This window comes from Rousettus aegyptiacus, unplaced genomic scaffold, assembly GCF_014176215.1.
Source record: "Rousettus aegyptiacus isolate mRouAeg1 unplaced genomic scaffold, mRouAeg1.p scaffold_m13_p_8, whole genome shotgun sequence".
In the NCBI taxonomy this organism is placed as follows: Eukaryota; Metazoa; Chordata; class Mammalia; order Chiroptera; family Pteropodidae; genus Rousettus; species Rousettus aegyptiacus.
In genome coordinates this window covers 2,475,001-2,488,922 of record NW_023416311.1, presented here as the reverse complement: position 1 = coordinate 2,488,922, position 13,922 = coordinate 2,475,001, and the positions used below count along the sequence as shown (strand labels likewise).

Sequence of the window (13,922 nt, the reverse complement as noted above, 5' to 3'; positions counted from 1 at the left end):
GTTTACTCAAGAACATTTTTCTGTCGGAGTGGCCGAGACCTAATATAGCTTCATCAATTAGTAACATGCTTCCTCAACCCAACGTTTTTGTTTAGCAAGGAGAAATTCAGAATTTTTTTAAAGAAGGAGAAATGTGCATGACTTCTATGAAATGTGGGAAAAGAATAATATGCCATGTCCAAGTATGTTTATCGTGGGAATGCAAGGCTGGTTTTTAATATTTGGAAATCAAACAACCATATCGAGTCTAAACAAAGACAATCACAGGATAATGTCCACAGATGCAGAAAAAGCATTTGACAAAATTCAATATCATTTATGATAAAAACCTCTAAACAAACTAGAAATGGAAGAGAACTTCCTCAGTCTGATGAAGGGCATCTATGAAAAACCTACAATAACATTATACTTTCGTACACATTAAATATGTACAGCTTTCTACGTGTCAATCATGCTATAATAAAGTGGTTTTAAAATACAAATCAAAACCAAGCAAAACCATTATATTAATGGTAAAATATGAAATATTTTTCCTCTAAGGTCAGGAACAGGCAAGGATTTTCACTTTTATAATTCATTAACAAAAAAATAGAATACAAAAAGAACAAAATACCTGGAAATCAAACAATATACTTCTAAATTACACATGAGTCAAAGAAGAAATCTCAAAGAAAATTAAAAAGGACTTTGAGCTAAAGAAAAATGATAATATAACATCAAAGTTTGTGGGATATAGCAAAATAAACATGTAGAGGGAGATTTATAGCACTGAATATATATTCTGAAATCAATAATCTGTGCTTCCACTTTAAGAAATTAGTAAAAGAAGAGCGAATTAGATCCAAAGTAAGCAGAAAAAGTAATGAAACCAAGAGCAGGCTCTTTGACAAGATCAACAAAATGAATAAACCCCTAGTCAACCTAAACAAGAAAAAAGAAAAGACACATTGTACTGATATCAGGAATGAAAGAGGGGACTTCGGTGCACATCTCACAGACATTGAAAGAATACTAGAGGAATACTATGAAAACCTCGATGACCACGCTTTGATGACCTAGATAAAATGGGCCAATTCCTCGAAAGATACAACGTACAGAAACTAACACAAGAAGAAATAGATAACCCAAATAGGCCTCTATCTATTTGAGAAATAAAAAAATTAATAATAATTTTCCCAAATAAAACACCGGGCCCAGATGTATTCACTAGTGAATTCGACCAAACATTTAAGGAAGATATGATACCAGTTCTCTGTAATCTCTTCCAGAAGATAGGAGCAGAAAGAGTACTTCCTGACTCATTCTACAAGACCAACACTACCCTAATACCAAAACCAAAGACATTTCAATAAAAGAAAACTAAAGAGCCAAACCTCTCATGATTATAGATGCAAAAACCTCAATGAAATATTAGCAAATTGAACTCGGTAATCTATATGAAGAATTATACACCACGACCAATTGGGATTTATTTCAGGTATGCAAAGCTGTTTCAACATTTGAAAATCAAGTAATGTAATCCATCACATCAACAGGTAAAAGAAGAAAAATCACATGATCATATCAACAGATTCAGGAAACGTATCTGACCCCAATGCCCACTCATGATAAGAATTCGCAACAAACAAGGAATAGAGGGGAATTTCCTCAACTTGATAAAGAACATCTACAGAAACCTACCGCTAACATCATTCTTAAAGGTAAGAAACTAGACCCTTTCCTGCTAAGATTAGGAACAAAACAATAACGGTCCCTCTCACCTCTCCTTCGCAACACTGTTCTGTGGAAGTTCTAGCTAATGCAATAAGGCTAGAATAAGAAATACAAGGTTTGCAGACTAGGAAGGAAGATATAAAACTGTTCGCAGCTGACATAATCATCTATACAGAAAATCTGAAAGAATCAACAAAAGAAACTTCCTGGAACCAATTCACAATTACAGCAAGGTTGCAAGATACAGGCTAATAAATAAAAGTCAATTGCATTTCCATATACCGTTAATGAACAAGTGAAATTTGAAATTAAAAACACACTTCCGTTTACATTAATACCTCTACAACTGAAATATGTATAAGTCTAACGAAATAGGTATATCCATATAAGAAAACCCACAGCATGACGATGAGAGAAATCAAAGAAGAAAATAAATGGAGAGATGTTCCATGTGCGTGGATAGGAACACTCGATCTCGTCGAAGACGTCAGCTAGTCTTCACTTGAGTGTCGAGTCAACGCAACCCCAGTCAAAATCCCAGCAAGGGATTGTTATTTGGTGCTTATTGACAAACTGGTCCCGAAGTTTATATGAAGATATTTAAAACAAAAACAACGACAACAACAACAGAATAGCCAATAGAATATTGAAAGGACGTGTCAGGACTGATGTCATCTGGTATCTTCACAACTGAGACTTACCTTAAAGCTACAATGGTCAGGGGTGGTACTGGCCAAAGGACAGACAGATAGGTCAATAGACTATGGCGGGGAACCCGGAGGACCCGCACGTATGACCGGCCGATCTTTTGCAAAGGAGCAAAGGCGATACGAGGGAGAAACGACGCGTTTTCACCAAATGGTTTTAGGACGACTAGATAGCCACGTGCAAAAAAAAAAAAAAAAAGGAATCTAGATGCAGACCTTATGCCCGTCACAAAAATTAACTCGAAATGTATCATGAACTGACATATAAAACGCAAAACCATAAAACTCATGGGTGATAACGCAGGAGAAAAACCGAGATGACCTGGGGTTTGGTGATAACTTTTTAGATACAACGCTAACGGCATGATATATGAAGGAAATGAGAAGCCGGGCTTCATTGAAACGAACACCTCTGCTCTCTGAAAGATGCTGTTAAAAGAGCCATCACTAACCACCTTTATCCGAGTCTCTGGGTTGTCTTCTTGTTCTTTTGAAAGACTCAGAGAAGGATGTTTGGTGATGGCGTTATCCACCGAATTGCCTGAGCTGATGCCCCGGAAGTCGCCCCGGGCCCTCCACGCTCCCTCCCTGCCCCCGGCCCCATACCAGATCAACCACTAAGTGCTGGCGACTCTACCTCCTCGATCCCTCTCCGGCCTCCAGGATCCAGGGGATCGAGAGTGACGGGAGTGGCTTACAGGTGCCCACGGCACGCCGGCCTTTCTCGAAGCAGCGCGGTACTGGAAGCGCCGCCTTATTCTTTCACCACGTGACTCTCCGAGTCGCTCCCCAATCCGTGTCTCCGGGCGGCTGCCTATTCCTCTGCCCTGGCTAGAGGTCTGGCTCTTCGATTCCCTACCTTCCACGGCATATCAGAAAAAAAACCTGACTGTTGCTGTCTTAAGCCAGAGGATCAGAATACGGTGCAAAGTCCAGCCAGGATCCGAAGTTCAGACCTTCTTCTGGAGCCGTCCGGGGCGGACCCATGACCCGGCGCCCACCCGGCCCCAGCGGAGGGAGACCGCGCCGTACCGTTCATCCACTCCTCCGACTTGGTGCTGAACTCGTAGGTCGTCACCCACAGCTGTTCGTAAGGCTCCTTGTTGGTCATCACCGTTTGCAGGAGGGGGAAGGTGCTCTTCTCCTTTTCCAACAGCTCCTCCTCCTTATTGATCAACTGCGGGGCGAGAGGGGATGCCGTTGACTGGGCGGGCGGTTCTCCTGCAGCCTGGGAGCCAACACCGCCAGTTCCTCAACGCTTTGAAGAGCTAGCTGAGGGAGATGCGTGTTTATCTGGAGCACGGGAGAGGGAGCTAAGGCACGGACTCGGGCGAGGAGGTCCCCTGGTACCTCCCGGGGCCGCGGCAGCTGAGACCGCGTCGGGTAAAGCTCTAGGACAATGTGCCACTTGCTCCAGCCAATTCGTTCCCACTGTCACATACCCACATCCCCATGTGCACAATTTTCATGTGTACGTTAGCTGTTTATGTGACGGCGCCTTCTCGTGCTGACTTGCCTCAGAGGCAAGAACCTTAACGGTTAAAGAACTTGCTAGTTGACCTGCAGGACGAGTTGCTTAGTCACTCAGACAAGTCACGAGTCTCAGCGCTCTCATTTTAAATAGGACAGATGGGGGTGACAGCAGCACCTACCCCAAACGGGGTTGATACCGAGTGACATGTCGTGTGTGAAGCCCTTTGCACGTAGTCGAGCCCATAACGGATGCTCGATCCATGTGAGCAGTTATTCTGTTATAATTTTGTCTCTGCGTGCTCAGTGACTAACAGAAAATCTAGTGCCATGCGCAGGTGTGGACAGTATCAGCGAAAGAACTGGCCGATCAATCAATCGATCAATCGATCAGTCGATCGATCAATACCATCCACCCGACAGGCGATGTTAGGAAAACACAAACCCGAGGACTGGAACCCACAGAGGAGCGTTGCGGAGTCCGAAGCCCCCAGCCCGAGACCCCAGACCTCAAATTCCACGAGCGCCTGGTCGAGGTTCTTCGAAAGCTCGCTCAGCTTCTCGACGTTGGTCTTCATCTCCTCCGTAGTCATCACTTCGCGCTTCCGGAAACCTTCCAGTTCCTTGCTGTAGCCTTCGAGCTTTGACTCGAACTCCGAGCACCTGAGAGGGGAGATGACCCAATCAAATCGCATCTGGACCTCCCGCTCTGTGATTTTCAAAGTCACGGCGCCGCGCGCCCATTTTCAAACCTGGGGACAATTAGAGGGACCTTCTGATATAAGACACACACACACACACACACACACACACACATTTATAATCCTACCTCCCAGAGATGGCTGCTGTGAGCTGTGTGTGGTGGGTAAACGTGTTCAGAGGCCTTCCTGTCCAAGCCAATGTACATGTGTGCACATATATATTATGCATTCATCCATGACACATTTATTATTGAGTGCTTAATACAATCCAAGAGCTGCTGTAGGCATGGCCATTAGTGAAGGGCAGGCGCCCGGGCAGGTGGGCCGAGTAAACGAGCGGTACTCACGGGACCCCTGGAGTCTAAGGGAGGGCAGTGGATGGATTTAAAGATGGTCAATTGGTCAGCATTTTGGCAAGAAATATTCACTGTGATGTTCAGAGACCTTAATGATGGGACTGTTTCTGGAGGTGAGGCGTGGGTAGGGTCAAAGGAGCAAACAGGAGACAGTAAGGCACCCAGAGACAGCCTCGGGGGAAGCCACTACGACCCCTCAGCCTGCGGGGACAATGAGAACCGAAGCCAGGAGGAGCAAGAACCGTTGTCCAGAAGGGACGTGGCTGCGGCCAGGGCCCCAGGCCTAGCTCCGGGGGGTAGAGGAGCCGGAGAAGGAACTGGGGGCTGGAGGTCGGCAGCAGACGGAGAATGATTAGCACCAAAGCCCAAAAGCGATGTGGGCTGAGAGAAGTTTCTCAGAGAGGGAGCGGCCGCTCGGGTTGGGGGTCCCCAAGGAGGGCTGGGCCCAGGGCCACGGGCTCTCTTCCCCGAGCCTTTTCTAGAGCCCCGCCCTTCCTATGCTGAGAGCTGGGGGACCAGTCAGTGCGATCAGGCCGAGTCACCTCTGCCAAAGGAGACACCCAGCGCTCGCCCCCTGTCACCGTACGTGACAGCTGCCCCACTTCTCCCAGAGCCGCCCGTACGCCTGGCAACTTCCACGGCACGTACTGTCGCTATAACAGTCTTCACCGCGTGCGTGGTGCGTGGCCCGCACCACTCGGTTGCCCGATTTTTCATTCTGGGCGCCTCTCTGTTCTCCGGCGCCATCTTAAACGTTTTATTTTAGCAGCCGGACGCACTAACGTCTTTAGAAAAGAGCACAGCGCACAGCAAGAGTCCACGATAGATAAGGAAGGGGTGAGGGGTCACGGCCGCGCTGCGGCCCGGGCATTTCCTCGGCCCCCTGCCAGGCCTCCATTCGCCCTGTCCTGAGGTCGCACAGATCTGTGGCCCCCGCCGTGGCCCCCAGTGTGAGCCTGGCGCTTCTGCTACGATCGCGGCGAGGCCATGATCACGCGCCGCCTCTTCTGCCTTTTCTCCCTCTCTCCGCCGCCAACTTCTAATCGTTCAAGGGAGGGAGGGTGGGCCTCGTCCCGGGTAACTACACCAAAGCAGGCTTCAGGAGAGCGCCCCTCGGTGGGAAACAAAAGGAAGTCCCTGGAGGACTTGGGACACTGGTTTCGTTTATAAACCAGCCTCAGACGCTCCTGTACCTTTTAGCGAGGTCCATCTCCGCCTGATCCCTCTTGCTAAGGAGTAGGTTTCGGCTGTTCTCAAAGACGTCTTCGATCTGGTCTGGCCAGAGCAGCAGAGTGCTGTTTAATTTGATGTCCTCCTCTGCAAAACACACACAGCCCGCTTCAGGACGCTGCCCGGTGTAGGTCGGAGCGGAGTAGAAACCGGGGTGCAGTTCCGGTTCTACTCTGCAAGCCATTTCACCCATCCGAGGCCCGGGCTCCCTTTTGGTTAAATGTCAGTGGTAACTTCAATGCCAGACGCCCTCCCCCGTCTACAGCTCCACCCAGCTGAGATGCCCTGGGACCCTCTGCGACCTGGGACCGAGCAGGCAGGCACCACGGCGAGCGGCCAGTGTGTACGCAGGGGGCCAGGGGCCCAGCTCAGGAGGTGTGCGTGGGGTGGGGGCCGGTTCGGGGACTTTTCGCTCTGGTCCCCATCTCTCCCTTCCACTGCCTTTCCCCACCGAACCCTTGAACATCAGGCAATTCGCAGGTAATTCACAGGCGATTCCAGGCGGAAGGGGCTGGAAACTTGGCTTGTGGCAAGCATGGCAACTTTTCCTCCAGAGCCTCGTCCTTACGAATGCTCGTTTGGCCCAACAGGCCTTAAAGGGCTCTGTCCCTTCATGATATGTGAAGGAAAGTGCCCCAGCCTCCCCAGAGGGGGGTTTGTATCAAGATTACAGATACGCAAAATCTACCCATTTATTTAAAAAAAAAAAAAAAAAAGACAAAGAAAAACCCTCTGCGTTTAGAAGTGACATTTCCAGGAACGCCAGGAATAAGACGCCAAGACGGGCGTCTAGGACCGAGTCAGGTCCCCGGCGTTTCCTCCTCTTGTCCAACAATCGGATCCCCTTTGCGCGATCCAGACTCTTGGGGGTCAGCGCGTGGGACGTGTGCCTCCAACGCCTGGGAACCCTTCCGAGCCGCTCTCCTGTACTGACTAGTGGCGGGGCTGACGACTCTCCTCCCTGCGACCCCTTGTCCCCTACAGGCTCCGACACACACACACACACACACACACACACACACACGCAAACGCGCGCGTCCGGCACCGCGCTTACGGGGCAGGTCCGCGTAGTCCATGAGGAACTCCAGCCTCTCGATCGCGTTTCGGAGCTGCCTCCTGAGTTTGAACACCGTGACGTCGCTGGATTTCTTTAGGAAGTCGATGAGCAATACCAGCTCCTCCGTGTTGGACGGAATCTCGCTGACTTTTTCTGCGATGTAGCTGTACTGGTTGCAGATGCTGCAGGGCGAAAAGAGCCGTCACACCACCATCGCCATCTGAAATGACGTCCTCACGAGACCCCGTTTATGCGGCTTGACTTCTCTCTACCCACAGACCCTTGGCGGGCGACGTCCCCACGCACACCGCACCTAAGAGCCGCAGGAACGGCAGTGATGTCGGACGTGGACTGAGCCCTTTGCCATGTGCCACTCCCCATCCTAATCGCTGAGCATATATTAGCTCATTTAATCTTCGCGACGGCGCTAAGAGGCTGGGATGATGATCATCGATATTTTACGATGGGAGAAAGCGAGGCCGAGTAACTTTATCCGAAGCGACGCGGCACGGGGGTGTCAGAGCCAGGATCGGAATCTGGTTTAATTGACTCCAAAGCCCATACTCTTGACAAACAGACGCCGAGCAGAATCCAGAGTTAGACCAAAATGACAAGAAAACCACTATCGCCACTGCTAGCCGCAGTTCCTCAAATTGTACGGAGTAGACGCTAAATTAACGTGTCATCGAGGCTCTTCGAAGCAGCCCAGTAAGTTCACCCTCATGCGGCAGGGATTCCTAGTGCCACACAGAAATCTACGTCCAACTGCTGGGCCCCCAGATCTAACTGTCCACTTCTCCTCAAACGCAAGCCCGTGAAAAAGGGTGTTGCTATACGGAGAATTCGAATAGGCTCTCATCTACACGAAGGCTAATGAATGGCATTCTTCAGCATTTTAACTATAACGAGGAACAAATGACCTGCCGTACATCCGCGTCTAGCACAGACTGGCCCTCGAGAAAAGTTCGCAATAACAGCTATCATCATTTTTGTTATCATGAATCGATCGTCACATGCTGATGATCATATGTGATGGATAAAACACATTTCTCTTGGTATCATCCGTCCTCAATACTCCTTAATGCACAGATACCTCTCACAATGATGCTAATTGTATTAAACTGGAGAAAATGATTAAAACACCTCTGGAGATAATGCTAGCCGATGAACCGCGTGGTGACATTCAAATAGAGCCCCGGCCTTGGCGTCGTCCCCCCTTCGCGTAACCACACCCCGAGTCTTCTAGGGGAGCTCCCTCTCTCTGCTCACGTGGTCCAGGTAGGGTTGACATCCCTCCGGACACAGAAACACCACCCGGATCTAAGCCCCGCTCTTGGCCCCGGCACTGGTTCGACGTTGCATGAATAAGCCAGGTCAGGCCGGTGTCACGTGGGCCGGGACTTTTGTGAGGCAGTTGGAAAAAGAGAAACTCTTTCTCCCCTCTGGATGGGAACCTGGGACGTGAGCCTGGCGCTGCTGGGCGCATGCCAGAGAGAGCCCGTGGGAGCAGGGAGCCGGCGGAGGAAGGCGTGTGCGTGCGTGGGTGGTGTGGCCTGCATCCTAGCTGCGGGGCCCAGGCCGGAAGGGAGCAGCTCCCGAGCTTTTGGACACGCGAGCCCCGACTTCATTTATTTTGGTCCATCTGTGTGGGCTTCTATCTGTCACAGTCACAAACGTTTTGACCCTCATCCTTAAAATGAAAGTACGACATTAGGCTTAAGCCTGAATGACCGACTCCCCAGGCCTACGCCGCGGAAGTCGGCACGGGGGTGATTCTGAGGGGTGCCCGTAAGCACCCCGTGTCCCCGACTGCATGCTAGATGACGGGCGAGAGGACCTGGGACCTCAGCCAGCCGAGCCCACGATGCGGCGTCTCCCCACAGGCGCCCGCGAGAAAGCCGAGGCCGAGGGATCAGACGGCCCGCCTCGGGACGCCTCCCCCCCTGCTCCGCCAGGCCGCGGCGTCCCGAACCGGAGTCCCCTGCCACCGGCAGTCACGCTGGGGCGTAAGCGACTTCAACCAGACGCTCAGTCCGGTCACTGTTCTCAGGTGCGAGTTCAGGCTCCTTTTCCATCCTCCCATTTGTGCCAAACGCCGCTGCTACACTTCTGCACACATAAGGGTACCTGGTATTATTGTCCCGGTTTCTATCCACTTGGAATTGAATCAGGCGGTCTTTAAGATTTTGGGCTCGCTCGCAGAGTTCGTAATTTATGGTCATGGTGTCGAGGCAGAACATGGCCAAAGGCACGGAAATGTGCATGGATGCAATTTCGTTTCTCCGCTTTTTTATGCTGTTGATCATCTGTAAAAAGGAATACATTCGGTAGATTAATTCGCCTCCGGCCTCTCTGCATCCACCTGCGGCCTGGCGCCCCACCAACCCGGTCCAATGCTGAGCACGGGGCACATTCTAACAGAACACGCTGACAACTCATTAGGTTGTCTGCGGCACACGTCACCGAGATATGAAAGGTCAAGTGGCATCTCCTACCGTCACAAAATCATCGATTTCATGATTTTCTTTCAGGAATGCAGTAATGTTTTGCTCTGCCTTGTTATCCAATAAGTCATCATACTTTTTGTATACATTTAAGTATCTTCCATGGCAGAGAGCATAAAATGAAACATAAAAATACAGGTCACCAAATCAGATGAGTCAGAGTGGCAAATGAAGAGATAACAATATAAAAATTAAGCATAAACCAAGAAACAGGAGTGTAAGGTGGCAAAAGGTACATTATGCTGGGAATTCAGAACTTGGGCTTCGGAATTCTAATTGCGGTGCTTCCTAGCTGCATGAACTTAGAAAAAAAAATTTTTTTCAAAAATCAACGCTTATAATTTCAAGTGGTGACAATAGCGTCTCACAGGACTGCTGCAAAGCCTAACCGTGATCATGAATATATAAAGCAAATAGTACTGAGCCTGGCGTACACTGAATGTGCAACAAACTCTGCTTCTTCCTTCTCCTAGCTCTAAATATCTATGTCTAAATTTTGTGATGAAAAATTAAAACTAACGAACCTAAAATTGATGGACTAAAATTTCCCTCTGTCTGCTCACAGCTCATGCAAAAACGGCTAGGCAGACTCCCACTACACGGGAGCCTGTGTTTGGGATGCTCCGACTCAAGATAAGTTCGAGTGAAAATAAAGGTGATATGATGAGCAGAACTAACTGTGTGGGGCCCAGCGCAGACTCCCAGGGGGCTGATGTTGTCCCCAAGGGACATTTGGCCATGTCTGGTCTCATTTTTGTTGGCTCAAGATGGGGGAGGATCCTACCGGCATCCAATGGGTAGAGAGGCCAGGGATGTTGCTAAAAACGCACAGGACGGCCCCATGATACGGGACTTTCTGGTCTAAAATGTCAATGGAACCACCTCAAGCAGTGCCGGGTTGGGGTGACCGCGTGTCCTGGTTTGTGTGGGACAGTCCAGGTGACACCCGTCGTCCCACGGTGCCCGCTGATCACACCCGCTCCACCCTCAAAGCATCTCCATTTGGAAGCGGCTTTCTGGGATCCCCCTATGCTCATGGCTGCTCACGCGAAGAGCTGTGGGATACCCTGCAGTGTGATGTCAAAGGAGCACTCGGGTCGCCTGTCTTTCGTCCCTTGTCTTTAATCCCTAAGTCCAAAAAGACCTACAAACAGAACACCACTTCGAAATCCATTTGAGAGCGGCAGGAGCCGTAAGGTGAAGTGAGGCCGGCTAGTCACGGCTCTCGCTGCAGGAGCACCGGTATGTTTTCCGAAGGGCCGCCGCCTTGACTTTGCTGAAGCTACAGCACGGCGCGCGATACATGCATGATGTAACTTTTCTAAAATCCAGAAATTTCTAAATGCCGAGAGCCGTCTGGCCCAAGGCTTTCGGACAACGGGGGTGGACCTGTCGCCGAATCTGCATCTGGTTCTCGTATTTATTTGCCGTGCCAGATTAGGAAACTTACAGTTTCCTCACCTGTGCAGTGGGGTTAGCAGTAAAACCCTCGCAAGGAAGTCCTGGCCATTGTTACGTATCGTTTCGGGAGTGTGGGGACAGGGATTGCCTACTGAGCGACGGTTAAGAACTCCAAACGGACGCCGCAAAGGTGAGCTGAGTCGCAACTTACCTGTGGGGACCAACTTGGTTTTTCTGAAACACCTCGAAAGTCTGGTCCACGAAATCGGAAACCAGGTTTTCTTCGGGGCTGACGGTGCGAAGGGTCAGATTGTAGCCTTTCAGCTCTGGGAACAGGACAGACTCCACCTAAAGGGTAGAAGCCACTTCTGGACGTTGCGAGACGTGCGCAAGACACGAGCGGGGGGAGGCACCGGGACGCGGCGGAGGCCTCCCCGGGGCCCCGGCCGCGTCCCCGCTCCATCTTTCCCTGCGGACAGGGCCCGCTCTCCCCTCCCTCTCGAAAGACCCTTCGTCTTTCTAGGCCCCGCCCCCTTCAAGTCTCCCGTGCGTCTGTCCCTCGTTGACTCCCCCGGGTCCCCCATTGGAGGTTCTGCACCCTGCACTCGTCACGACTGCCACGAAATGCTCTGGGTTTGCCGTGCGATGTAAATACCGTGAGGACCTGGACCACACCTGGCTTCGTTGCCCCTGTGACGGGCCCGACTCGTGTCCAATAAAGATCGTGTGACTGAGCGGATGTGACGGTGGCGCCCGCCCCCCCCACTGCCGTCGACTTTTTCCACTGGAGACGTGGGTTCTAACCCCAGGTCTCCAGACTTCTGCGTCGGTGAGGCAGGAACAGGAATACTCCTCCGACGATCCCGAGCCCTGCTTCTCAACGGCGCGTGCCCGCCTCTGAGAAACGTTCTCGTCTGCGTGGCTCGTGAAGGCCGCGGAGTCCCTCTTGGGGACCGGCCGCCGTCCACGCCCCTGCCTGCTCAGGAAGTCCTTGGCGATGGGTGTCAGAAGAGGCGACGGAGCGCTTTGGGGGGCCGCGCCGGGTGCGTGCTGTCGGTGAGGACATATCCGTTTCGAAAGCGGAGAGAGCAAGTGCCACCAACGTGTGTCCCTCTTCGCTCCGTCCCTGGCACCCGGACTGAGGAGACTCTCCCGCCGGGGAAGAGACCGGCCCGAGCAGCCCTTTCCATAGCCACACACGGTTTTCCGACTATGAAAGCAACGGCAGCTAATGCGGCTTTAAATTCTGCTTACCGCATTTTCCGTTTCGGAAAATCCTTCCTTTACCTCATCCAGCTTCATTTTTTTTTTTATGCGTCTCATTCGCCTCTCTTCGTTTCAATCAGCATTAAATCAGTGCGGCATCCGTGTCTTTCCCAAGTGTGTGTGTGTGTTTGTTTGTTTGTTTGCTTGTTTTGCTAACATTTTCTAATGTTCGCTTTGGTTTCCTTCTGTAACTTTCTCGCACACATGCTTTCCTCCTGCTATTTTCGTACATCTCAGGCCGACTTTTCTGCCGACTTTTCTGCCGACTTTCACGGTCCGCCTCTAAGCAGTAAGGCGGCAGCACTGGCCGGGGATGGGCGTACCGTCCGCCCGTTGCCGTTCTTAGACATTTTGCCTGGATGTTCAGCCTGCGAGACTATTCTTTTAAGTCTTCACTTCGTTCAGAGACAAACGTCTGAGGAGTTTGTGGTGGGGGGAGGGGCCCCCGCCGTTCAGAGGGAAATAGAGGGGGACAGCCAGCGCACGAAGCATCGCCCTCATCACCCTCGGGGGGGGGGGATCCGCCTGTCCTAAGGTCCTGCTAACAGGTGTCTGTCATCGGACTGGGAACGCCACCTTGGAGAGGAACGTGGAAAGGGTCTGGGCCCGGAGGGGAGGCTTCAGTCTCTCCCCTAGACGCCTGTAGTGGCTAAACACACGAACATGCAGAACGGCAAGAGCCAAACTAGATACAGGTTTATGAAGATTCTCAGCAAGTTCGTGGGTGACCGCTCCACTGTGAAGTATCGACCCCAGCTGTATGTGACTTGGAGCACACCTGCCCCTCTGAAGCTGCCATCGTGGGCAGGAACTCGTCTCTCTCACCCAGTAACCCTCAATGCCCTTGTCAGAAGCACAGTTCTGGGATGCCTCAGTCTTTCTTTAAGGCCCAAATCCTCCTTCTGGGGTTCAGGGGGTCGCGCTCAGCCATCTTAAACCCGTTTAATGCAGTAAGGCAATAGAAATAGAAGTACGAACAAATGATTAAGCGGATACGGTACCTTGGGGATCCCTTCAGAGCTCTTGATGATTTCCAAGAAAGAGTCATGTATTAACTTCCAGCAGTTTTCAAAAGATGGACTGAAGACAATATTGGGTTCGCTGACTTCAAGATTGATCATGATCAGCTGAGGTATAAAGAACTCCATCTCTTGATAAGGCTCCTCGAAATCGTTCCCGTCCTTCGTAAGACATAAGGGATGGCCACCGTCACAAAGTGGAGCCTTCCAGAAGCAAGGGCGCAGCTCTTACCCGCTCGCAGTCCTACGTGAGCACCGCCCAAGGAAAGGAAAGGCAGGCTGCCCCGTTCATAGTTAGAACGAGGGCCGGGTATGGCCTGGCCCGCCCCGAACTTGTTCTTCCCCAAAACTTGTTGACTGAACACAGATATGTAAACAGTTATCTGTCCACTTCAAAGAGAGTTGCTAACAAGCGTGCAGTCTGTTGTAGACGCTCAAAATGTCAGCCTCCCTACGACAGCTGTGAACTGGCCTGGAGCCATTCCCGACTCCCTGCGC

General features: G+C 51.0%; 1 protein-coding gene across 3 annotated transcripts in view; it reads right to left on the bottom strand.

Annotated features, from left to right (window-relative positions):
* Positions 1 to 13,922, bottom strand: part of DNAH3 (dynein axonemal heavy chain 3) — a 115,262-nt gene that overhangs the window by 82,044 nt on the left and 19,296 nt on the right. For all 3 annotated transcript variants that reach the window (XM_016155487.2, XM_016155485.2, XM_016155488.2), the window contains 8 exons: positions 13,407 to 13,586; positions 11,351 to 11,487; positions 9,730 to 9,835; positions 9,362 to 9,540; positions 7,232 to 7,416; positions 6,141 to 6,264; positions 4,400 to 4,553; positions 3,453 to 3,597 (listed from right to left, as the gene is read on the bottom strand). In XM_016155487.2, coding sequence (XP_016010973.2) covers positions 3,453 to 3,597; positions 4,400 to 4,553; positions 6,141 to 6,264; positions 7,232 to 7,416; positions 9,362 to 9,540; positions 9,730 to 9,835; positions 11,351 to 11,487; positions 13,407 to 13,586 — 1,210 coding nt within the window. The remainder of the gene's footprint in view (positions 1 to 3,452; positions 3,598 to 4,399; positions 4,554 to 6,140; positions 6,265 to 7,231; positions 7,417 to 9,361; positions 9,541 to 9,729; positions 9,836 to 11,350; positions 11,488 to 13,406; positions 13,587 to 13,922) is intronic.